This window comes from Myotis daubentonii, chromosome 17, assembly GCF_963259705.1.
Source record: "Myotis daubentonii chromosome 17, mMyoDau2.1, whole genome shotgun sequence".
In the NCBI taxonomy this organism is placed as follows: Eukaryota; Metazoa; Chordata; class Mammalia; order Chiroptera; family Vespertilionidae; genus Myotis; species Myotis daubentonii.
In genome coordinates, this window is record NC_081856.1 from 42,883,132 (window position 1) to 42,907,949 (window position 24,818).

At 37.9% G+C, this 24,818-nt stretch overlaps 1 protein-coding gene across 3 annotated transcripts in view; it reads right to left on the reverse strand.

Annotated features, from left to right (window-relative positions):
- Positions 1-24,818, reverse strand: part of VPS13B (vacuolar protein sorting 13 homolog B) — a 626,384-nt gene that overhangs the window by 144,822 nt on the left and 456,744 nt on the right. For all 3 annotated transcript variants that reach the window (XM_059672116.1, XM_059672115.1, XM_059672117.1), the window contains exon 35: positions 12,002-12,397. In XM_059672116.1, coding sequence (XP_059528099.1) covers positions 12,002-12,397 — 396 coding nt within the window. The remainder of the gene's footprint in view (positions 1-12,001; positions 12,398-24,818) is intronic.

Consider the following 24,818-nt stretch of genomic DNA (forward strand, 5'->3'; position numbering starts at 1 on the left):
TTTTGAGATCTCAATAAAAATTAGAGGGGAAAAAAGACAACCAACAACATTTATAATATTGCCTCTGTTAAGCAAGTGAACTGTTGAAAGACATGAACACTTCCCTATTATCACACAAACCCCATTCTTTCTTGCTTCTTTTAATTCACTTCATGTGCTATCAATTCTTTCATTCTGATCCATTATTTAATTAAGTCTGTGTAGCTCCTGTCCATTTTTTTCTTTCCCCTTTCACCCTTTTCCCCAATAGCTTACTCTTCACTTTACATTTACTTTTTCTAATCTTTTTACGGTTTGTACTTGCCTATATCTCAGGTTTAGTAGCACTGATCCCAGACTTGTTTAAACACACACATGGCATTGAGGATTGAAGATGGTAATGTTGGCTGCGATCACACAGGAATAGGCACTGCCTAAGTGCATGAAGAAGACTCATGACCAATAGATACCAATGTGCCCTTCCTGGTGTCTTGTCACCTTTCTTGTCCTTTGTTTCATACACCCATAAGGAAATTAGGGGTGGATCACTTTGGAGACTAATTTAACTCATCCCCATGTGCCTACCTGCCCCCTACACTTGCTACACACACCAGTCTGCCTTGGCTTTGCTCTTCATGACGGAATCCAGTTATCTGGGGAACCACAGAAAGGTTCACTCACAGATACAGCTTTTAAGTTTAAAATACAGTCTCTGTTTCCTTTTAAACATTTCCTGCTGATTTAAAAACAAACCTACAACAAAATAATAGAAAACCATGTTAGTTCAGTGACTTTAACGTTGGTCTAAATGACCAATAAGAGATTATGGTGATCACTTAATAATAAAGAGTAGTTATGAATTTTATAGGGGCCATTTATAAATGGTAAACCAAACTTCACATTTTTACCACAAAATATGAAAATAATCCCTGGGACTCATGACAGGCTGTTAATTCTCCCTTTCCCTTGCTCTCACTCTGTGAGAAGCTGGCCTGTGGGACACCATCCCCTCCTTTCTTTCTTAATCAGGAAACATGCTAAGTATCTTCACTGGGATAAAATGAATCGTAGTTTATATATCACCCCACACATACGCCCAGGGCCACTGAGAATACTGAGTTCTTAAGCGGGATATTTATACATTCAAAATCTGGTATAAATGGCAACAGTTCCAGCATGTATGTTCTTCTGAATGAATTCACGCAGAGTTGGACAAAGTGGCTACGTGTAAAAATTACGAAGAGCTATCTTCTTGGCACTGGAACATTGGGGAAGACTGAGTAATTTTGTGAAGTTTTATCTCTCTCTGCCTATATATAAATGACAAAATGTTTACCTTTGTTCCAGCTGGTGAGTATACAGGTGTTTGATGTGTTATGCGTTAAATTTTCTGTACTTTTACTTTCCCCGCTAAATTTCCAAAAATGAGAGAAGGAAAATATTAAAGAAATATGCTGTGAAAGTACAAGATTGAAAATGATCAGTTATCCTTTAAAAGCATGAATATCATTAAAATTACTTAACCCCTGATCAGGCCATTTTTAAGAACTTTTAATTTTGCAATAATGTTAGGCTTTCAGCAAAGTTGATAGCTTTCAACTTCGATATCCTTCACCCAGCTTCCCTTAATGTTAATTTAACAACTTATGATAGCATGATTCTCGAGAGCCAGTAAATTAACATCAATGCAAAACAACTAAGTAATTCAAACACCTTATTTGAATTTCACCAGTTTCTCCTCTCATGTCCAGTTCCGATTCCAGGATCCTACCCAGGACCCAACGTTGCACTTAATGACTGTGTGTCCAGGTCATTTTGACCCAGCGTATAACCTCTTCCCTCTACCTCCTTCCATTCCACAGAATGCTTTTCTGCCTGATTTTTCCATTGGCTTGTTTCAAAAATCTGTGTTTATATTTTTAATTTCAGCTCTAGAAAACTAATGGCAGATATTTAATTAAAGTAAATGAGGTGTAGCAACATTGAGAAGTAATTTCAGAAACAACTGGTGTGATAAACAGAAATAATCTTGCTTTGCTTGCATACTGACATACTTTTCACTGAGTGTAAAAATTTAGTTCAAGGCACTAATAGTTTCGTGACCTTTAAAATACTCCTTCAGAAGACTAATAAATGCAAACCACTTGTTTTGGAGAATGTTTACAGAGCGCTGCCAGCGCTACATCATCGTCTCTCCTAGGCCTCAGTAAGGCTCCTGCATTTCCATGCTGACTGTGCAAAACGCACTTGGAATCAAGCTTCTGTATGTCATTAGAAAGAGCACTCCATGATGACATGTGCTAGCAAAGCATGTCCAGGTATTTTTTTTTTTATCCAGCTGGAAGTAATCTGAGGCTACCAGAAAACCAGCAAACATGTGTTAGATACATCCACAAGTCGATTTGCACAACAGCGAAGCATCACGATGCCTCTGAAAGTAAGGAAGAAAACTTTTTATCCGTATGATCCATGAAACGATGGCCAGAAGTGACTAGATGACTAGAAAAAGGTTTTTGTAAGTACGGTCCATAAAAAGACGATTGGAAATCTTTTCTAATTCCTTCATCTAATTATGTTGAAACACATAAAAATAGCATGTGGGTACTTTAACCATGGAAAAACACACACCTTGCTTGATCAGAATATGTAAGTTGGTCAGATCCTTTTTAGTTACATTATACTTTATTTAATAAGCCTATATAATTATACCTAGTAATAAACTGAAGTATAGGATAAGATCAGTATATGAACAAACCATAAAGCCGTCGGAATTACAATGGATACGAGCTGAATGCTTCCCAATTTACTAAAAAGTCTGGCCATCAAAATGAGAGTCCGAATGGCTGGTCTACCTGCTAACACGTCCCTCTCCAAGGCACCTAATGATTTCTCATGAGTGGGCTTTTCAGTCTCCAGGGATGCCCACCAAGGCTTCAATGGACCCTAGACTAAACCAAACCTTTCCTTTGAACATAGGAAAATGAGAAGTAGCAGAAATAGAATTTTTTTCCCCCTTTCACATTAAGAAAGGGAGAATTACTCATGAAAGATGAAAATGTCTGCTGAGTTGGCTATTTATACTTGGCACTGTCTGGGAAAGGTATTTTTTGAGAAATGTTTTAAAACATTCGGATCCTAGAAAAACCAAACTAAAAATACCGAAGGGTGCAGAGGGTATGTATGCTTTGCCTCTTTCTTCCCCTCCCATCTGCCACCATGCTCACTGTTTTTACAGTTGTGTCAGTTCATTAGAAAAATAAAACTTGATTGGATCATGTGTCCATGTTTAAAAAACACCCAGACTGGCAGGTCGGACTGTGCGTATTGGAACGTGTATGACAACCTTTCCAGAGGGGAAAGAACAGCAGCAAATACACGCTCCATAGGTTCTTAGACGAATACAATAGCTGGTTAGTGTGATTACATTAGGAAACTGCCAGTGAATTAATTCTTTAAAAAGTAAGTCACGTGAATGGAAGAATTGGCATAAACTTATCTTAACAATGTTGAAAGCAAAATGACTTGCTAAGTAACCTACTGCAACGGCTTAGAAACTGGTCTGGATCTACACAATCGGGGCTGTAAGGACTGGTGCAACAGAAAGACCAGACTGCCTCAGCGTACCCCTGGCTAACTGCTCCACCTTAACTCAGTGAGGGATTAGGGCTAGCTCAGGTGGCCTCAACCCAGGGTTCTTTGACACTTAGGGAGTTCCACATCGTCATGGTGGTCCATGAAGCATTTTCAGTATTTCAGAGGTAAAAGAAATCACAGATTTGTCTGAGACAGGGCTGAGGAGGTGTACTGAAGCTTTACTTTTGGTTGGAGTCGTATCACAGGCAGGCATAGCCATGTTAGCTATGTAATCCTAAATGCAGTTTGTTTGGATCATGAGGCCCATGAGGGAAAGAATAAAAAGGGTTCTTGATAAAGAAAAGGAAGATCTTTAAGGTAACTTCCAGCTTTAAAATTTACTGATCTATGCCCTCAGCATTCACTGGTGTGATTGCGTTGGGGAGGAAGATAAAAAAACCCAAACACCAATATTTATTGAGGAACAAAATAAATTTGTACCAAGGAATGTGTAGAATACCCTATATACATTATCTCTCCTGATGTTCTCAACAGCCCTGTGAATTAAATATTTTTGCCCTCATTTTGGAAATTAGCTGAATTGTAACTTTTACCACAACCAACTGCCGGTAAGTAGCAGGGCCGGGATTTAGATTCCCTCTGCCTCCTTCCAGCACCATGTTGCCTTATAAAAACTGCTGCTGTTAGTTAGCTCTTAGTAATTTCATTTTTCCAGTTGGTAACACGGTTGTGAATAAATGCTTTTTCCTGTCCCCAGCTGTTTTACACGGCCTCGGTATGTTGTGCCAACATAGCCTACAGGTCCAGGGGCCTGGCCAGAGAGCAACAGAACATCTAAGATGTGTCTTCAGCCACTCATCACTGACTGGGGTGCTTTGCCAGAATCTTTCCTAGCAAACAGCCTCCTGGCTTATGTGGATGAGAGGGCAATTTGCTGTGACCACAGGCAAAACTACAGGCTGCGTGGGGGGTAGAGACTTACTTCTAACCCTCTCTTTTTCCATAGTCCCAGTGCTGGGGGCTATAACAATTTTTGTCCATTTCTCCAAATACTAACCTACATGGTGCTACCAAGGATGCAGAGGAGAAGCTGTGAAGTAAAAGATCTCTAGCATTTGCCGAAACCGGTTTGGCTCAGTGGATAGAGCGTCGGCTTGCGGACTGAAAGGTCCCAGGTTCGATTCCGGTCAAGGGCATGTGCCTGGGTTGCGGGCATATCCCCAGTAGGAGATGTGCAGGAGGCAGCTCATCGATGTTTCTCTCTCATCGATGTTTCTAACTCTCTATCTCTCTCTCTTCCTCTCTGTAAAAAATCAATAAAAAAAAAAAAAAAAAGATCTCTAGCATTTAATTACCAAGACTGGAACCTTTCTTCTCCAATGGGATTTTGCACAGTGAGATAACTTCATGTTAATTCATAGCATTTCTGTTGTCTAAAAGGTCCGTTTTTCTCCTGCCCAAGGAACATTCTGTTTCAATATGTGTACATAAGAAATTTTTATCAGTTGTCTTTTCTCCCCCCAAATGTATCTAAATCTAGAGAAATTATTCTTTACCATACATTCGTTAAAACAAGGAAAGAAATAAAAACGACTTTTTTTTTTTTGATATAGTACTAAAGACATAAAATCCAGGGCAATGGGACACAATTCTAACACATATGACCTGGCGCCAACATTTTTCTAGCAGTCTAGATCAAGTCTGAAATTTCGTAACTAAAACAATAGGAAGGAATAGAGTAATTTAGCTGGAGACAAGATCTGAAGGGGGATACACTTGGAAGACTGTAGCCACGGTCCTGGATTTCTCATTAGAACAGAGCAGAGTCTTATGAAGACTTCATATTCCCCACGAGAACCACATTTACACAATTAACAATTCTTTGGTGAAAAAAAAAAAGCTTTCATTATTGCATGTGGACACATGTGGGCTGTGTAAAAATATAAGAGATGTGTAACCCATGGTAAACAGAAAGTAATGATCTTAAACAGGCCAAACCCTTGAACTCGTCATTAATAAATGTCTCTCCTGCATTCAGCTACCCGGGCTGCTGGGAGCCTGTTTTCTTCAAGTACTTCAAACACTGAAATCCAGGAACATTTATTATTTTAATCCATTACAGGCAGTGCTTGATTTAACTTTATTGGTTGTGGTGGTGGTAGTGGTTATAAGTGGGGGCACAGCAATGTTCTTTTACACATCATTTCAAAAGGGCTTAATTATATTTTATAGCTTGGGCCAGGAATTCTGCTTGTTTTTTGTCTAACAAGGTTCAAATGGAGTTCAGGTCGGTGATGAATCAGAAGAAAAAGTCAGAGATGGTTATCTCTGTGAGAGGAGCTCACCCCCTCGGATGGCTGGCAGGTACATCACAGTCACCCACCACAGCACAGGACAGTGCTCCCTCCACAGCCCGGCTGGCTGCGTACTACATGGTTTTTACTTTTCATGCAACCTGGAAATTAACACATCAGACACTCAGCCCAGCGGGTGTCCTCTAAATGTCTGCAGTTACACTCCTATCTGTTATAAGGCTTCCCATGGAATCCAAAACAGTGATAGTAACCACACGGCACTAAAACAAAAATGTACATGAAGAACAATAATCACATACCACTTAAAATGCATAAATCCTTATCACAGAAAAACGTAAGTATCCCGAATGAAAGATGTATGAGCCTGCACTAACGTAATCTGGTTAAACAAGAGACTAGTGACAATCTAAGCATTCCTGGACAGCGTGTATCCACTGGCGGGTGGTTGTTTTTTAAATATCAAACCATCTTAACTTCTTACCTCTCTTTTTGAAGATGTGAAAAAGATCATTTTAACATAGTAGTGTTAATATTGCTTATATTCTCCAGAATTATGTCTAATATTATATTATGATAAAAATTACAGCAACGAGAATAAAGTTCATTTGTTGGGATTTGTTCCCCCACTGTGTAGGATTTCTGAGAAGAGGACAAAAGACTTACTCCCCAAGGGAGTATCTTATACATTTATGGTATTTATTTCCCACAAGGTTAGGAAAATAATATGGGATATTATTTTGGAAAAAAGGTTATGAGAATTTTATTTTTTCTATTTCCCATTCAATTTTCAGAACTCCCCAATATTCTGTTTTTTTAAATGTCTCATTTCACCCTTATGCACAGAAAAATATCACTGTTGAAAAAGCTCAGTATTCTAGAGGTAATTTAAGAGTAAACATGGAGGGACATGCCAGTTCATCAGTAGCAACTTTGAGCTTGTTATAAAGTAACAGGAGGGAATCAGAGCAGGATTAATCGTGGTGCTCGGTCCTGGGATGAGGGTGTCGTGTTTCCCGGACTCCAGGCCATCTGTCCTGCCTGCCTACATTTTACTCCTGCACAACTATAAACGCACCTCTACCTCAGGGACTACAGAAAGGCATTAGAATTCCTCTGCTTCTCATTATCACAAGATTCAGTAACTCATTTCCTTGTCAAGATAATCCCCTTTTACTCTTTCTTTTGCGCTTGTGAAGTTTGCCAAAATGACAAATAAAATCCCAGATGTTATACACCCAATGAGGTCTCCACCTTCCTCCAGGGTTGGGTTTAAGCTACTTGGGACAGTGTCAGAAATGACAAGACCCTGGTGCCCACACCCAATATTCACTCAGGCCGGTGAGCGGCCCATCTGGCTGCTGACCAGCTGTGCTTCCACTTCAACCCTCAGTGGCTGCTTCAGGTCAGGCCTGTCCTCTGGCTCTGCCTGTCAAAGAATTCATTTCTTATGGGTCAGGCATTGGGAAGAAGCACCATTTCTTTGTAAAAGTGACAAAAGTCTCTGGGGTGTTGTAAATGGCTTGTTATGGAACGTATTCTCTTAGGCAGTCGTATCTAATTGGATGCTTTACTTCCCCTCGGCTTCCCGACATCTCCGGAGCATCCACTGGTGCTGACAACGCCTTGAGAGCCTGTCCTCTGGAGATCCAGCTATCTGGAACGAAAAGCTGGAGCTCCACTTTCCGCAATTAATGGCCCGGTTTCACTTTTCAGTACATGAAAAGGAACTTTAGGTTCTTTATATTTTATTGGTCCTGAATTCAGTGAACACGAGAGGAGGCATTTGTATATGTGAAAAATAATATGGTTATGCTTTTCCCCGTTTTTGTTTATACACAGAGATAAGTACATCTGGATGACAGAGGCAGGGGCAGCGAAAGTTGTTTAAACCATAGCTCTCTGACTAGGAGTTCAACTCGTGGCTTTCTGCGTGGATGAAAAGTCCCTTTGGAAAGGGGTGCTTGCAGCTCTTCCCATTTCTGACTAAAATGCCAAACAAGATGGCCTCACTTAGGCTCCTCCCCTAACCCTTTGTTCATTCCTGATTTCCCTTTTCCTTACTTTACATGGAGATTGCTAATCTAAGTGCCCCTGTGAAAGAGCAAGGAAGCCTACAGTAAGGCTATTTCACAGCCTGAATTGTGCGCCCTTGTTGCTGAAATCTAAGGAGTGCCGCCCTAATAGAGCCATAATTTACTCTGACAAGGGGAGCAGGAGTCTGCAGCTCCTTCCCTCCCTGCCTGTGGAAAGTGCTACACTGCTATCCAGGATTTATAGCTACATACTCATGGCTTCTCGAAAAGACCGCTTCAAACGGCAAAAAAGACTATGTTGTGTGTGTATGCGTGGGGGGAAAGGTGGCTGTTTTTTAAAAAAACATACTACAGAATGGGATGGATTTCATGGTGAGCAGAAGAAATATTATCTGCCTTAACACGATTCCGAAAATAAGATATAATTTCTAAGTGAGATTCATTTTGTTATTGATAATACAGTCGTAGGTATTTTTTTGTGATATTATACACCAACTTTTAAAATACAAGTATTATGTCTACTAAAATCAACTTTAGGGCCCCTTTCCCAAAGACATATGGAAAAATGTAAGTATTCTAGCAGAAATACAAGTTAAGTTATTGTAAGTCACTGTTACACTAGCATCTGCAGGTGGAATTTAAAAAAATCAAGTCCCTTGAAACTCTCATAGTTGAGGATTGCATAACAGTACAGGAAACTAAGGAAAACTCCTAGATTTTTTTTAAAGTGGAAAATATTTAACCATTTCATTTTGTTTCAAACAATGAACACATTTCAGTGAGTAATCAGTACATCTTTCGTTGTAAAAACCAGTAAGTGAATATAAAAACATTTCAGATTTAAATGTATTGACAATGTCTTGGGAAGAAAACTAACTTTCCCCCTTTACTTTTATATTATTCCCTTTTCCTATGCACTTACCCTAAATTTATGACAGTTAAATGATAAAAAATACAACGAGGCAAACTGAAGTATTTTTGTACCTTTCAGAAGTGAGGAAACATGCCTATAACACATTCTCAATTGTGTTTCTCTAAATATTCCTTAGAACATAAGATTCCTCTAGCATTACACATCTATTTCAGCTCCTAAATTAAAACTCATCTGGAAAGGACCGTTTTACCCTGTTTATATAACATTGTCACATAAAGAGTGTTAAAAAAAATATTTCACTAAAAATAGCTTGCGTAAGTTAGGGATTAGAGTAGTTTCTGCTGCTATAATTATTCCTTTGTAGTTTTTTCCATGATGTTTTTGCACAGTGTTTTTGACTGTGTTTATTAAAGTCAGCACATCAAAAAGGATCAAAGAGAAAGTGAGTGAGAACCCAAGAAACCCCAAGTGTGTTGTCTCATTGGGGAGTTATGCAGATTCGCATAAACAAGTGCAAATTGCTGAGGTTTTAATGAAAATTTTCTACAATTATTTTATCTTAAGTCATTCTATACAATAACATCTGTACAGCAGATGGTTATACTGTACCAAGGCACTGTTCCTTTTTCTTTCTCTGTTTAATAGTACATCTGAGATGACTACTTTTGTCACTGTGCTCAATTTGGTTCAGCAAATAATTTGAAAAGTGCAGCTGCTGCAGATGGTCACAATAGTTATATAAACTATAAAATCAAATACACAGTTAAGTATTTCTGTATTAGATTCAAACTATAAAAATTTGACTTTAACTCTGTTGAGCTCAAAGATATACTATAAAAATTTTGGTCAAATGCATAACAATGTTGCTTGAAAAATATGAAATATGACTATTGATAGATTTTTTTTCTTTTTGGTGGGTATCACTTTTAACTACTTATCAAAAATATACCTCAAATAAAGAATTACATGTGTTTTACCCAAGTTCCAAAGCATGGATTTTTAAGATATTCAACTACACAATAAAATTAACACTTAAAGCTTAAATTATATTTTACTTTAAAAAAGTTTTGCTTAGTTAAGAATCACTTTTTGAAAAACATGTAGCAATCTCTCAATTATAATTTCCTAGAAATTAATCTTCAGCAGACACTAGAACTTATTCTTATTTTACTTAATTATAATTTATTATTATTTTGCTGACTTTAACTTCTTAAAATGTTTGAGCATGTCATTCCATTAAGCAGAAATGCAGAGAAACCCGATTTGGTATTCGTTATGCTCTCTTAATAAAACTGTTCAGTTTAATGGCTAACTTCGAACTGTTTTAGTTTGCTGACATAAATAACTATTTTAGAACATTTGCTGGATACCACAATTAGAGTTGAATGATTTATGTCTTAGTCAAAGCTATAGTTGCTACTTCTGTGTTTGACTAGATTAAAAAGCATAAATATAAAAGAAATAGGGTACGCAGTTTTTCTAGGATTGAGTGGAAAAAACAAATACAAATACAGAATGAGTCTATGACCTTATCTAGCTCAGTGAGAGGATTTTCATGACATGTTAGAGATGTTTACTAGAACAGACACATTAACCAGTTAACTGCCACGATATTTTGAATTTAATTAAAAAAGGTCTGCTGCTTGCATCTATAGACGCTTATGGCATACAAATGGTTAAACGTGGATAAAATATGAGTAGCTAAAAAATAAAACAAGAAATGAGACTGAAAAAAGAAAAGGATGTAGAACTGAGCACAGTACGTTTAAACTCTCACTCGGGTTGAGTCCTAGCCTTTCCCTGCTATATGATTAGGTAGAACTGGAAAGGTGTGGGAACCGGTCCAGTGTTGTCTGGGTTGCAATGTGGATAAATCAGATATTGTAGCCCAGTGTTTCATAATCTTTCATGCCCCATGCACCTTACATTTCACTTCTAACTTTTAAGACAATAATAATAAAAAAAAAATACAGTGCTTTCAGCTGGCTTGGTCACAAATATTTCTGGTGAGAAAGAAATAAATCATCTATTTTTTGGCCTAAAATTCATACTTCTCAACTATAAAACTTTTTCTTTATCTCTTAAACTACTGTGCCCAAACTGCTATATGGAACTAAGTTATAGTTAGTCTCCAGCTGCCACTTAATTACTTTTTTTGGTAAGCCACTACATTGCATATAGTTTCAGGATTTACTTTACCCCCCTACCCCCCAATTCTTTCCTGCAAATTAAAGTGAGAAAAAAATGTTTCCCTTTTGCTACTTTTACTTTCAAAGTAAAATTTCTGGCACGGTGCCCTGAACTCTCACAGTAGCAGCTCCAGTGATTGAAAGCTGTTATTTCCCACCTGTGCCTTGTCTTTTCCTTCCCTCGGCGCATTCCTTCTGCCTACCCTTTCTGACTCAGGGTGAAGAAGCACGTAACAATTTAGTCATGGTAACAAAAGAGGAAAATGTAGATGTCACTGCCTGTTAACTTCTCACCTCTCCACCACCTATCCAGGACACCCGGTTGCAGGGCCCATACCTCCCTGTCTTTGCTGGGCTGGGCAGCAAACACGGCTTTTCCTTGCCGGGGCTGCTGCCTGGTATCCGCAATGGCCCTGTCGTTGCAGAACTGAACCCTGACTTCTAGTACACTTTGGGTCGCATACCTGCCACTAGAGCAATCTCTCTTTTTTTAAATCAGCTGTTACCAGGGACTTAATGCAGTGCACCGGAATCACCTGTATGACTTTTGCAACACAGACTTCTGGGCTCCATGCCCAGAGTTTCTGATTCAGCAGGTCAGCAGTAGGGTTCAAGAATTTGCATTTCTAACAAGTTCTCAGCTGCTGCTGCTGCAGCTGGTTCTGCGACCATACCCTGACAACCGCTACTCTAATGGCTGGCAAAACCATTTCTCCTTGTTCCACTGCTGCTGTTCTAGGGAACAGAAATTTAGGAATGAACAGCTTTAAAGACATCTGCAGGAACATGTCCGAAGAGGTGGAAAGGAACAGTTTAGTTTAGCACATTAAAATACTTAAACGCTTAATGGATTTGTTATAAAATTTTCTCTACAATAAGGTCACAAACCAGAAATATGCCATCTCTGACGGCCCTTAAAACTTTTAACCTCCAAATAATATAAATCATCACCATTATGCATTTCCTGATGGTACCAAGTCACATTGTCATCTCCCTCTCCCCTCTCCTGTGACTTACCAGGTACTTTTTGTGCCGCTTTAACGTTCAGGCTTCCACTGAGGGTCGACAAAGATGCTAACAGGCAAGGCTTGTTAGGATGGGGGACAGTTTCCATGGCGACCACAATCTGAGTAGTATGGACAGAAATTTTTTGAAAGCAGGAAACAGCTCTCCACATGTTTTCCCGAAATGGAACCTTTCGTGCTGCATCACCATGAACTTTGGATTTAGACAACTTCCCACGGTAACATTTGGAGGCTGGGAGCTCATCCTTAAGCCGCACGGTGTCCGACGGCGCCGAAGTCTCGTTGCCGTGTGCACTTCTGATCTTCTTTAAAAAATGGTTGATCTGATCCAGCTTGGTAAAACTCAGGTTTGCTTTCAAAGGCTTTGATATATCCAAGTTGATGTCAGCTATAGAATTGAAAAAGATTAAAAAAAAAATTACTGAAGCTCTCTTTACTTCCCGTCAAGTTCCTATTGAAGTTCCCAACATCTGTATTGTGGACTCATTAGAATGCCAAATGTTGTCATCCTTTTACTAATCACCTAACTATTCTTTCTGTGTAGTTACTTGAAGAACACTTTCCCCGGGCTACTTCCATGCCCACATTCCTGCCTAATCCATGTGACTCCCTGCTCCTGACAGAATCAAGGCCACACATCTACTTTGCCCTCTCAACCGAGGCTAAATGAAGCAGCCTTTCCAGTTTGGTACTACGACTGGCATCCCTTCTTCCAAGGCAAAAGGACTCCCCCTAGTATCCAGCACAAAGTTTGACACAAATACTGGTATCAACAATATGTGTCCGACTGACTAAGTGAAGTAGCCTCCTACCATTCTCTTATCAAATATATGCAGAAAATGTTAATTTCTCCTTGTGGCCTGCTGCAAACCAGAAGACTCCCTACATCTTTCCCCATATATTTTGCGTTGATAACATTTCAAATACCTCATCATGGGTAGACTGAGATTTCTTAAAACCTATAGTCCATTTTACATGTGTCATATACCAGAAGTTGTCCTTATCTGCCACTTAGCTGCCAGACATTAAAACTAATAGTCCTATTATTTCTGTATTTGCCTTATTTCAGTGTCTTTATGTTTTCATTATCAATAAGACATAAGATCATAAGCATCGTGAAGGCAGAGTATGTCATACACCTTTATGTCCAAGGACTAGCATAGTGTGTCTCGCCTATGTATCTGTTCAACCAATATTTCAGTTTAACTGAATCTAACAAGTGTTCTTTTCATTGGAGCCTGAAGCTATAATACAAGACATAGTCCCAGATGAAGCTAGGAAGAGCAAAGTAATTAAGCAGCTAAAGTTAATAGTCCTTATTAATAATTTCATTATCTACATCTCTCTTCATAAGGAGGACCTCCTCTCACCTTTCTCGGGCATCAGCACCCATGGGTTTCCTCCTGGCTACCCAGGCTCCCTCAGGGCACTGCCCCTCGCAATGTGCTTTCTCTTGGGTTTCTTTGATCAGGGCTAGCAAAACTCTGAGACTCCAGCTTTTCACTAGACCTCTGAGTCACCTGACTGCAATATTAAAAAGTTCCCTGCTCCCATATTTTTTAAACAGGAAAAATATCTGAACTTAAAGGAATTACCCTTTAAAAAACATTTTGTTGACATATAACTGACATACCATACAATTTACCTTTTTAAAGTATACAATTCAATGATTTTTAGTATACTCACAAGGCTACACAAGAATCACCACCATATAATTCCCGAACATAATCACCACCACATACACACGAAATCTCGTACCATGTAGCAGTCACTCCCCTCCATTCCCTGCCTTCCAGCCCCAGCAACAACTACTTGAATTTCTGTCTCTACACAGTTGCCTGCTCTGGACATTTCACACAAATGGAATCACACAGTCTCTGGCCCTCTATGTCTGGTCTCTTTCGGATATGCTTTCAAGGCCCATTCCTATTGAAACATGTATCATCAGTACTTCACTCCTTTTTGTGGCTGAGTAAGACTTCATCAAACGGGGACACCACATTTTGTTTATCCATCATCAGCTGATAGACATGTGGGTTGTTTCTACTTTTTGACTGCTATGAACACTCATGTGCAACTTTTTTGTGGACTTTTTCATTTCCATTGGATATCTTCCTAGGAGTGGAACTCTAGGTCCTATTTGATTACGGCCATCCTAGCTGGTATGAAGTGGCATTCCATTGTGATTTCCAGCTGTATTTCCTAATAAGTAATGATGTTGAACATTTATTCATGTGCTTAGTGGCCATTTGCATATATTCCTGGAAAAATGTCTATTCACATCCTTTGCTCATTCTTAAATTAAGTCATTGGTCTTTTTATTATTGAATTGTCTGAGGTTTTTATAATCCTGGATACAAGTCCCTATCAGATATAGTGTTTGCAAATATTTTCTCTAGTTCTGTGGATTGTCTTTGCAGTTATTTTGATGGTATCATTTGCAGCACAATTTTAATTTTTGTGAAATAAATATACCTATTATTTTGTGTGGGCTTTTGGTGTCAATTGATCTGCAAATAATGACTTTCCAATTTGGATGCTTTTCATGTTTTCTTCTTGTCTGATTGCTGTGGCTAAGACTTCCAGGACTATGTTGAATAAGAGTGGTGAAAATGGACATCCCTGGCTTGTTCCTGATGTTAACAGAAATGCTTTTAGTTTTGTGCCCATTGAGTATAATGTTGGTTGTGGATTTGTCATATATGGTCTTTATTACATTGAGATATGTTGCCTTGCTGAGAGTTTTTATTATAAATGGGTGCTGGATTTTATCAAATGCTTTTTCTGCATCTTACTGATATGATAATGTGATTTTTATCCTTCATTTTGTTTACATGGTGTATCACATATATTGATTTGCAGATGTTGTACCAACCTTGTATCCCCAGAATAAATCCCACTTGATCACGATTTATGATGTTTTTAATGCATTGTTGGATCTGGTTTGCTAATATTTTGTTGAGGATTTTAGCATCTATGCTCATCAGGGATACTGGCCTATAATTTTCTTTCTTTGTAATTTCTTTTTCTGGTTTTGGAATTCGAATAATGTTGGCCTCATAAAATGAGCTTGGAAGTCTTCCTTCCTCTTGAATTTTTTGGAATGGTTTGAGAAGGATAGGTCTCAGTGCTCTTAAAGTTTGGTAAAATTAACCTGTGAAGCTATCTGGTTCAGGACTTTGGTTGTTGGGAGTTGTTTTTTTTAATTACTGGTCCAATTTCACTAGCTGTAATTTGTCTAGTCAAAGTCTCTGATTCTTCCTGATTCAGTTTTGGAAGATTGCATGCTTCCTGGAATTTATCCATTTAGTCCCAATTGTCCAATTTGTTGGCATATAGTTGTTCGTAATATTTTCTTACAACCCTTTGTATTTCTGTGGAGTCAGTTGTTCTAGAAATCTGACTTTAGACTTATTTAATTCCCTCTTTTCCTGGTCCAAATTCACTCACTGATTAAGTTCTGTCAATTTTACTTCCAAAATATTACTTGAATTCAATTCCCTTTTCTCAGCATTCCTGTTACTCGCCATTTCTTTCCTCCAAGCCTTTGATATTGTTCAGCTATTATAAAGCCTCTTAAATGGTTTCTCTGTCTAGACTGATTCCGGTCAATCTAGCATCCCATGTATTTCCAAATGATTTATGTCTAATGCAATCCTGATTGGCTCACTCCTGCATAAACCTCTTTAATGACTCTTCTTTCCCTTTGGAATAAAAGATCAAGCTCCTTAGAATGGAAAAAAAAAAAAAAAAAGCCCTACTTTTCCTTAGATACAGCCATGTCCTCTTCATACTTTAAAATTCCAGAAATATCACGGAGTTTATAGAATCACTTCCACCAAACCATGTAGTCACTAGTAGGCCTTTGCTCATGTTACTCCTTTAGAATGTACCCTTTCTTTGTCTAACACTTAATCTATAGGAAACTGCTCAGCATTTTCTCTAAGAACTTGATCTGTAAAACTGCCCCAGCACAAGCATTTTACATGAGATTATATCTCCCACCAATTAAGAAGATCTGTGAGCACACATTTTTCATCTTTGATACTTAGCACCGGGCCTGAAACGCAACCTGAGATAGGTTTGGTCACATCATGCTGGAGCCCTCCAAAACATTCTCAGCTGCTTCTGTGCCAGGCAGAACTCCAAGATGACTTTTCGCCCCACAATTCCTGTCACCTGGTTATTGAATCAAACACTAATCCAGATACTGCTGTGTTATAAAGGGATTTATAGTTGTGATAAATATCCCAGGTCAGCTGAATTTAGGACACAGAGCCTATCCAGAAGGACTGATCTAATTACAGGAGTCCTTTAAAAGGCACACGAAGGAGGCAGAAGGGCAAGTCAGCGAGATCTGGAGGAGAAGGCTCTATTACCTATCATTGCTGCTGTGAGGACGGTGGGGATTATGTAGAAGGAATGGGTAGCCCTAGAGATGAGGGAAACCCTGGCCAATAGCTGACACGGAATTTGGGATCTCAGTCCTACAAACAGAAGAAGTTGGATTATAGAAACAAATGGAATGAGCTTGAAAGTGGATCCTTCCCTGGAGCTTTCCGATTAGAGCCAGCCCAGCTGACACCCTGATTTCGGCCTTGTGAGATTCTGAGCAGTGACTCCAGCTGAACCCACTAGGACTTCTCACCTACAGGACTGCGGAACAATACGTTTGTGTTGCTGTAAGCCAGTACCATTTGTGGTAATTTATTATGCATCAAAAGAAAACTAATACCAATTCCATATGCATATTTACCCTCATGATATTTCCAGTTTCTAATGGGAGCATAATGGACTTTAAAAAACTAGGAATATTTGCCTGTTTCTTTTATTTTTTTTCCCCAAAGCAAAAACATCTCTTTGTTAGTTGCCAATTCCCTCTCTTTGGAAATTATTTCAAGGTTCTGGGAAAGATGAAACCCTGTCTATGCCACTCTATGCAGCTACAAAATCTGGAGAGAATACAGCTATAAAACCACAAAGCAGCTACTTGAGGGCTTTGAAAAGTAAATGGTAACAGGTAGACTGGAGAGGGCTAGATTTCAAAATACCACCAAAATGCGGGTGAGTTTCTCATTTCTCCTCCCGTATTCCTCAGCCTGGACTAAAGGTGGGGCATTGAGTACAGAAATAGGGAGTAGTAGAGAAGTGGGCATAGGGTGCAGAAATATGAAGTACCAGAGAAACCTTGTATTTCTGGCTTCCGGAAATGGGAAGGAAATTCCTAATGCACAGTGGGTTTATAAAAATCCCTCACTGCTTCCTTATTTCTTTTCTTCATTCTCTTGTGCTACGGAAAAAAGAGGAGCAGAGAATTTTCCTCATTTTATGAAATCATTATTCCTGATACCAAAACCAGACAAGACAATAAAATAAAAGTAGAGATATAAAAATTCTCAAAAAATTTAGAAATCAAATCCAGCAAAATATATAACTAATAATATAGCACAACTAAGAGAGGTTTATCCTGGGACTATAAGGTTGTTTCAATATTGGAAATTCAATCAATGTAATGATATTAACAGTTTACAAAACAAAAACAAAAAAAACCAGGATCATATCAATTGATGCAGAAAAAGTGTAAAAAGTTCAATATCCAAAATCCATTTACAATAAGAACTCTTAGTAAACTATCAAATAGAGGAGAAATATCACTAACATCATACTTAACTCATGAAGGATTGAATGCTTTTCCCCTAAAATCAGAAACTAGGCAAAGATATACATTCTCACTACTCATGCTCAACATAACAATAGAAATCCCAGCCAATGTAACAAGGCAATAAGCCAACCAACCAACCAACCAACCAACCAATAATTAAGTAGCATGAAAATTGAAAACAAAGAAATAAAATGTCTATTTACAAATGACATGATTGCCCATGTAGAAAACTCCGCAGAATCTACAGAAAACTCTTAGAATTAATAAGTGAATTTGGCAAGATATTAGAATACAAGACCACCAGACAAAAATCAATTAAGTTTTTATAAACTAGGCATGTGCAATTGAAATAAAGAATTTAAAACAAAAATAACATTTATTATAGCCCAAATAAAAATAAATACTAAGGTATAAATCTAATAAAACATGTATGGGATCTACATGATGCAAACTACAAACTGCTAATTAAAAATTGAAAAAGACCTAAGTAAATGGAGAGACCTACCATACGCATAACATATTCATGGATTCATATACTCAACATAATAAAAATGCCAGTTCTCCCCAAATTGATCTATGGATTTAACACAATTCCAATCAATATCCCAGTAGTATCTATATAATAAAAGCCTAAGCAACTATTACGACAGAACAACCAGAACAACCAGTTGCTAGGATATGCACTAACCACCAGGGGGCAGACACTCAATGCAGGAGCTGCCCCCTGGTGGTCAGTATTCTCCAACAGGGGGAGCACTGCTCAGCCAGAAGCTGGGCTCACAGTTGGCAAGAGCAGCGGTGGTGGTGGGAGCCTCTCCTGCCTCCACAGCAGCATTAAGGAGCAGCGAGCTGAGTGGTAAGGAGCAGCGAGCTGAGTGGTAAGGAGCAGTGAGCAGGTGGGCACCAGGAGCATTGGGTCCCAGACTGTGAGAGGGCACAGGCCAGGCTGAGGAACCCCTCCTCCCCGTGCACAAATTTCATGCACCGGACCTCTAGTTTATTATGAATATAGAGAAGCTGATTCTAAAATTTATTAAGGAAAGTGAAGGAACTAGAATAGCCAAAACTCTTTTGAAAAAGTATAACACTGGAGGACTTATACTACTTGATTTTAAGACTTACTATGAAGCTACTGGGATCAAGACAGTATAGTCTTGGAGAAGGTGTATCAGTGGGACAGAACAGAGTCCAGAAATAGAGAGGCCAAACAAATATTGTCAAATGACTTTTGAAAAGGGTGCAAAAGGCAATTTAAGTGGCCATCTAGAAGTTAAAAAAAAAAAGTACTTTGAATTTACCTTCATACTTTATACAACACAAGACTGGTGTTACGCTAACTTTTTATAAGCAAGAAATAGATATTGGAACATTTAAATAATTTACCTTTTAAATGTGTTTTTGTATGTTTGTGTACAGTGCAATCTTTACACATGATGACCCCCATTGGGCCAGAGAGTACCTCAGCCCCACCCCACTTATAGCAAGAGCACTAACCACATTCCTTGCAAAACACATCCTGTTCCATGTATAAACGGAGGGGCTGGGGCAGCACCATTTGAGCAAGTTGGATAGCATACAGGCCAAGAGCCTAAAAAGCAGAGCTGAAATAAGGCTACGCTGTAATTCTAGGTGTTCCTTTCAACAGAACCAGCTCCACCAGCAGACAGGAAGCATGGACCAGAATGAGAAGCACCACCAATGAAATAGGCACTTTATTGTGGTATAAAGTCGATCAAAAGTGTGACCCCTTCAACTAAAGCAATGAAGTCATTGTCACATCTAACAATTCAACCAATCTGTACAGTTATTTTTATTACACAGTGTCTCTAGACTTTCAAAGCCTTGAACTAGCCAGACACTTTTTGGTAGAATATTAGTGCCCTTATTGTAAATATTTTCAGTCTCATAATAATAGGAAGATTACTTTTACAAATGGGAAAAATTATACAACAAAGTTTTGCATTTATAAGCATAAAAATAAAAGTAAAAATTAAGCAATGTAGTTTCTGGTCATTTATAATTTAAAAAGATGGTAAAACAAAAAAACTTCTGCACAGCAAAAGATACCATCAACAAAACAAAAAGGCAACCAACAGAATGGGAGATGATATTTGCAAATGATGAAGAACTCATACAACTCAAAAACAATGACAAAACAATCCAATTAAAAAATGGGCAAAGGACCTGAGTGGACACTTTTACCAAGGAGACATACAAATTTCCAGAAAACGGTTCCAGCTATTTTCTTATTTAAAATGTTCCAACTTTACTTGACCCAATAGACATATGAAAAGATGCTCAACCTCACTAGCTATAAGGGAATAGAAATCAAAACCGCAATGAGATACCACCTCACACCTGTTAGAATGACTATTATCAATAAGAAAAGAAATAGTATTAGATGTGGAAAAAAGGGAACCCTCATAAAGTACTGATCAGAATGTAAATTGGTGCAGCCTCTTTGGAAAACAGTATGGAGGTTCCTTGAAAAATTAAGAATAGAGCTACTACATGACCCAACAAATCCACTTCTGGGTACATACCCGGAAATTTCGAAAACACTTATTTGTGAAGATTATATAAAGATTGGATATATGCATATCCAATAGCTGCAGCATTATTCACAATAGCTAATGGAAACAACCTGTGTTCTTTGACCAGTGAAAAGAATATGTGGTACATATATACAATGGTATACTACTCAGCCATACGAAAGGAGTAAGTATTGCCATTTGCAACAACATGAATGCACCTTGCAAGGTTCATGTCAAGTGAAATAAGTCAGACAGAAAAGGATAAGAACCATATGATTTCACTCATGTGTGGAATATAAAACAGAAAACAACAAATGAACAAAAACAAACTCAAAGTTAGTTTGGTGGTTACTAAAGGGGAAGCAGGGTGGGGAGAGGGTGCAGAGGGCAAAGGGGGTTAAATATATGGTGACGAAGGAAACTAGATTTTGGGTGGTGAGCACATATTAGAATATACAGATGATGTATTATATAATTATACTAGTAGACCTGAAACGTACAATGTTACTAACCAATGTTACTCTAATACTAGTCAATTTAATTTTAAAGACTGATTAAAAACATTAACCTCATTACTGAAATAAAAACATTAAAGAAATGGACTAGAGAAGTTTTATTCAACAGTGGGATCTGTTTTATGAGAGCTGGAAATATAACTGGATAAAGAACCAGACATAGATTGTTAATGTGGGCTTTATTCAAATTATCATCAGACTTGTGTTTTAAAGGGTTTTGAATTTTTCATAATCCTCACTGAACTTTAATAAATGATTATCCAAGTTTAAATTTTAAGAATATGAGTTATGGTCTTCCAGCTGAGTTACCTAGTTCTCTGTCAGATCTAATTTTTCACCGTCTCCACCATAGATTCTGTGTCTTTAAATTCTCCAGTAAACCCATGCCTGTCCATTATTCAATTCTAATTACCTTTTCAAAACTTTCTGAACAGCTACCAGGAAACAGAATGATGGGATGACTATTGAGTTAAGAGGAGACTAGACAAATACAAATAAATTACACTTATTTTATGCTCCCATCACCGTAGGAGATGACTTAATAGTGAAAGGAAAGAATCATATTTTAATAATGAAATCAGAGAGGGTATTCAAGCCCCAGTGGTGAGTCCCCTAAGTTGATGTTAATGTACACCTCGTGGGGGACCAAACAGCAACTGGAAAAATTTCCAGAAAACGGTTCCAGCTATTTTCTCATTTAAAATGTTCCAACTTTACTTGACCCATTAGTCATCATATTACTTACATTTATGATGTATTTTAAATCTATTACCAAAAACCCAATGGATTCAATATGGCTTGTTATACCCAAATCATAACATTTATGAAAGAAAACTTCTTTGTTAAGTGCTTCTTCCTTTGGAATTTTATTTGCAAGAGACAAAAATTTTTAGACAAGCAAAGCTTGCTAGGAAAACAGTCATTACATACATGCATGGCTATGTACAGACACAGGAATGATAATTTCCATTCCTAACCCTTCCACCCCCAATTTAGAAAGGTAAATGCAAAACACAGAACAAGTCTATAATCAAGACTAACTTTATGCCCTAGAGTGACGCCAATAAAAATATTTTTTATTATTAGTTCCTAGTACATTTTTTCCTTTTATTCAGGTATTTAAATTCAGATTTTTGTTAGTGTCCAAGTAAAGGTGTTCATTGTGAAAGGGAAGGTAGAGAATTAGTACTCACAGGTGTGAGAGCTAGAGGCAATGAGATCAACCTGTTCTCATTGCAGGTGCGAAGTATAAAGAGCTCAATGGTGGCAGGTATGAGTGCTTCAATTAACAATGGTATAGCTAGGCTGGTGTGGGTCAGTGGTTGAGCATCAACCTATGAACCAGGAGGTCACGGTTTGATTCCCAGTCAGGGCACATGCCCTAATAGGGGACGTGCAGGAGGCAGCCGATCAATGATTCTCTCTCATCATTGATGTTTCTACCTTCTCTTCCTCTCCTTTCCTCTCTGAAATCAATAAAAATACATTTTAAAAGCACACACACAAAAAAACAATGGTATACCAAGTGAAACTGTGTCTAAGCTAGCCCACATGGTGTTGTGGAGGCTCAGCGACATGAACAGACACATGCCCATGACTGGGTCAGCCAGCAGCAGTTCATGGTACTTACCACTAGAATTTGGGCATCATGACTACTAGCTTAATTACTCATGCACATATTCCCATGATGAAGCAATGACTTTTTGTGTCTGTATTGCCCTCCCACCCACCAAAAAATTTACAACATAAAAGTTCTTATTTTAGGGTAATTGTTCTGGTTTTCTAAAATGAAGTTATTGAAATGAACTCATCTAAATGAAGTTCTCTAAGTAGTCATCACAGGGCCTAAGTACATTCAATTGCTCCAATATTCTAGCAGCTTTTGGGGGACCTACTTCCTTTTTTTGTTTCCTATTCTCAAAGATGGCATAAACTCCTCCTTGGAGACAACAGATTTGATATTTGAGAACAGCCCAATGTTGTTTTGAGATAAGGGAGAAAGGGGTCCAGACTGAGGAAAGGTTAAAAACATAGAAAAGCCAATTTACAGAGGCTCCCTCTGCCAAGGATGAGAATTTGAACATCATTAAAAGTAATTAGTTCAGAATAAGAAACAACAGCTAATTGGCCACCTTTGTAGTATGCTAAAAAACCAACTAACTTTTTTCCAGCTTTACTGAAGTATAAGTGACAAATAAAATTGTAGGACATTTAAAAAGCACAGTGTGAAAATCTGATAGATATTGTGAAAAAATCCATCCCATCAAGAAAAACAACTAATTTGCAAAAATTGGTAAATCAAGGGAAGAAGTAAGCATTCATCCTACTTCTCATAGATGAATGATGTTACTGAGTCAGTGGTCGCCAAGCTTTCGGACCTCACGGATCACAAGTGGACCACCAGTTGGCGACCACGGGAGTAGATGATTGAATGTGTTTCTTTATAGAAGTCTTCCAGCTAGCATATGAAAAAGGAATGCTAGATTTAAAATATTACTGTTAGCAACCTCCAGTGAATTTAGTCTTTGAGCATCAATGGCCGTCAACATAACAAAAAGAGACCTGCCTTCAGCCCAGCTGGTGTTGCTCAGTGGTTGAGCTTCGACCTATGAAGGAGGAGGTCAAGGTTCAATGACCACTCAGGGCACATGCCCGGGTTGGAGGCTCAATTCCCAGTAGGGGGGCATGCAGGAGGCTGTCAATCAATGATTCTCTCTCATCACTAATGTTTCTATCTCTCTCTCCCTCTCCCCCTTCCCTCTTGAAATCAATAAAAATATATTTAAAAAGACCTTCAGACATTATATGCCTCCTGATGAAGCAATACAAAACCTCTTACAAAACAATCTTGCTAAAAACACACACACCTGAATAAGATCAATCCAACCCTCAACTTATATGTAGGAAATACAGAAGATAGGGGCACAGACAAAATCAAAACTATGATAAACTATAGGACAAATGATGTAGTTTCTTAAATATAAAAATTGCAAGAGATGAAAAAAGATAGAGGGGGAGACCTATTGATAAAAGAAACTTCAAAGACATGTCAACCAATAGCAATGCATAGGCCTTATCTGGCTCCTGCTTCATATATATACATACTATATACATTGTGCTATTTATGAAATAATTGGAAATTTGAACAATGACTAAATGCTTGATGATACTGAAGAATTATTATGTTACGGTTATGTTTTTAAAGGTTCTAATATTTTTTAGATATACATACTGAAATATTACAGATGATATAATACATGGGATTTGCTTCAAAATAACACAGAAGGTGAGGAAATGGATAGGAGTATGTAAGAAACAATATTGGCCATAGGCTGACAATTGTTTAAGCAGGAGGTCCTATATACCATTCAGTGTACTTTTGTATATGTTTGAAGATTCAATGATAAAACATTTTAAAAAGATGAATGAGTATGGCATATGAAGAAGTGATATTGGAAGATGATTTCAAACCATTTGCCTTCAAACCATCAAATTCCTCTCATCCCTCTTCAACTTCCAATCAGTGACCTTCTTTCTAGCTTCATGGAGAAAGTTAAAACCATTACATTTCAATTACTTGCTACCAAACTGGAAAAAAAAAACCTGCAAATGCCATTTTCCTTCCCTTTCTTAATTTATGTTTCTCTAATCTAAAACCTGTTCTTTCACATGCTTATTGGATTCTTCTCCTTCCCTCTTTCCAAGGAACCCACCTTTATCTTTTTTCTTTTTATTTTATCCAACTCTTCTCTCAACTGGACTCCACTTGCTGATATTTAAACATAAGAAAATTTATGTCGCTTTCATCATAAAATAAAACAACCAAACCCTGATCCTAAATGCTCCTATATATACTACCCTTATTGTATTTTACAGCCAAACTTCTTGGAAGAGTTACTTATACTCTCTGCTTCTATTTTTTCCCTCTTGCTTACTCAATGAGTTTAGACTAGTGTCCACCCAGGCTAATCCAGGGGAAAAACACTGTAGTCACAATGTCTATAAATCTATGAGATATTTTAAAATTCTCTTTTTTTTTGTGTCACTACTTGAAATCGTTGAGTATGTCTTCTTTATTTGTTGTTTTAAATTTTATCA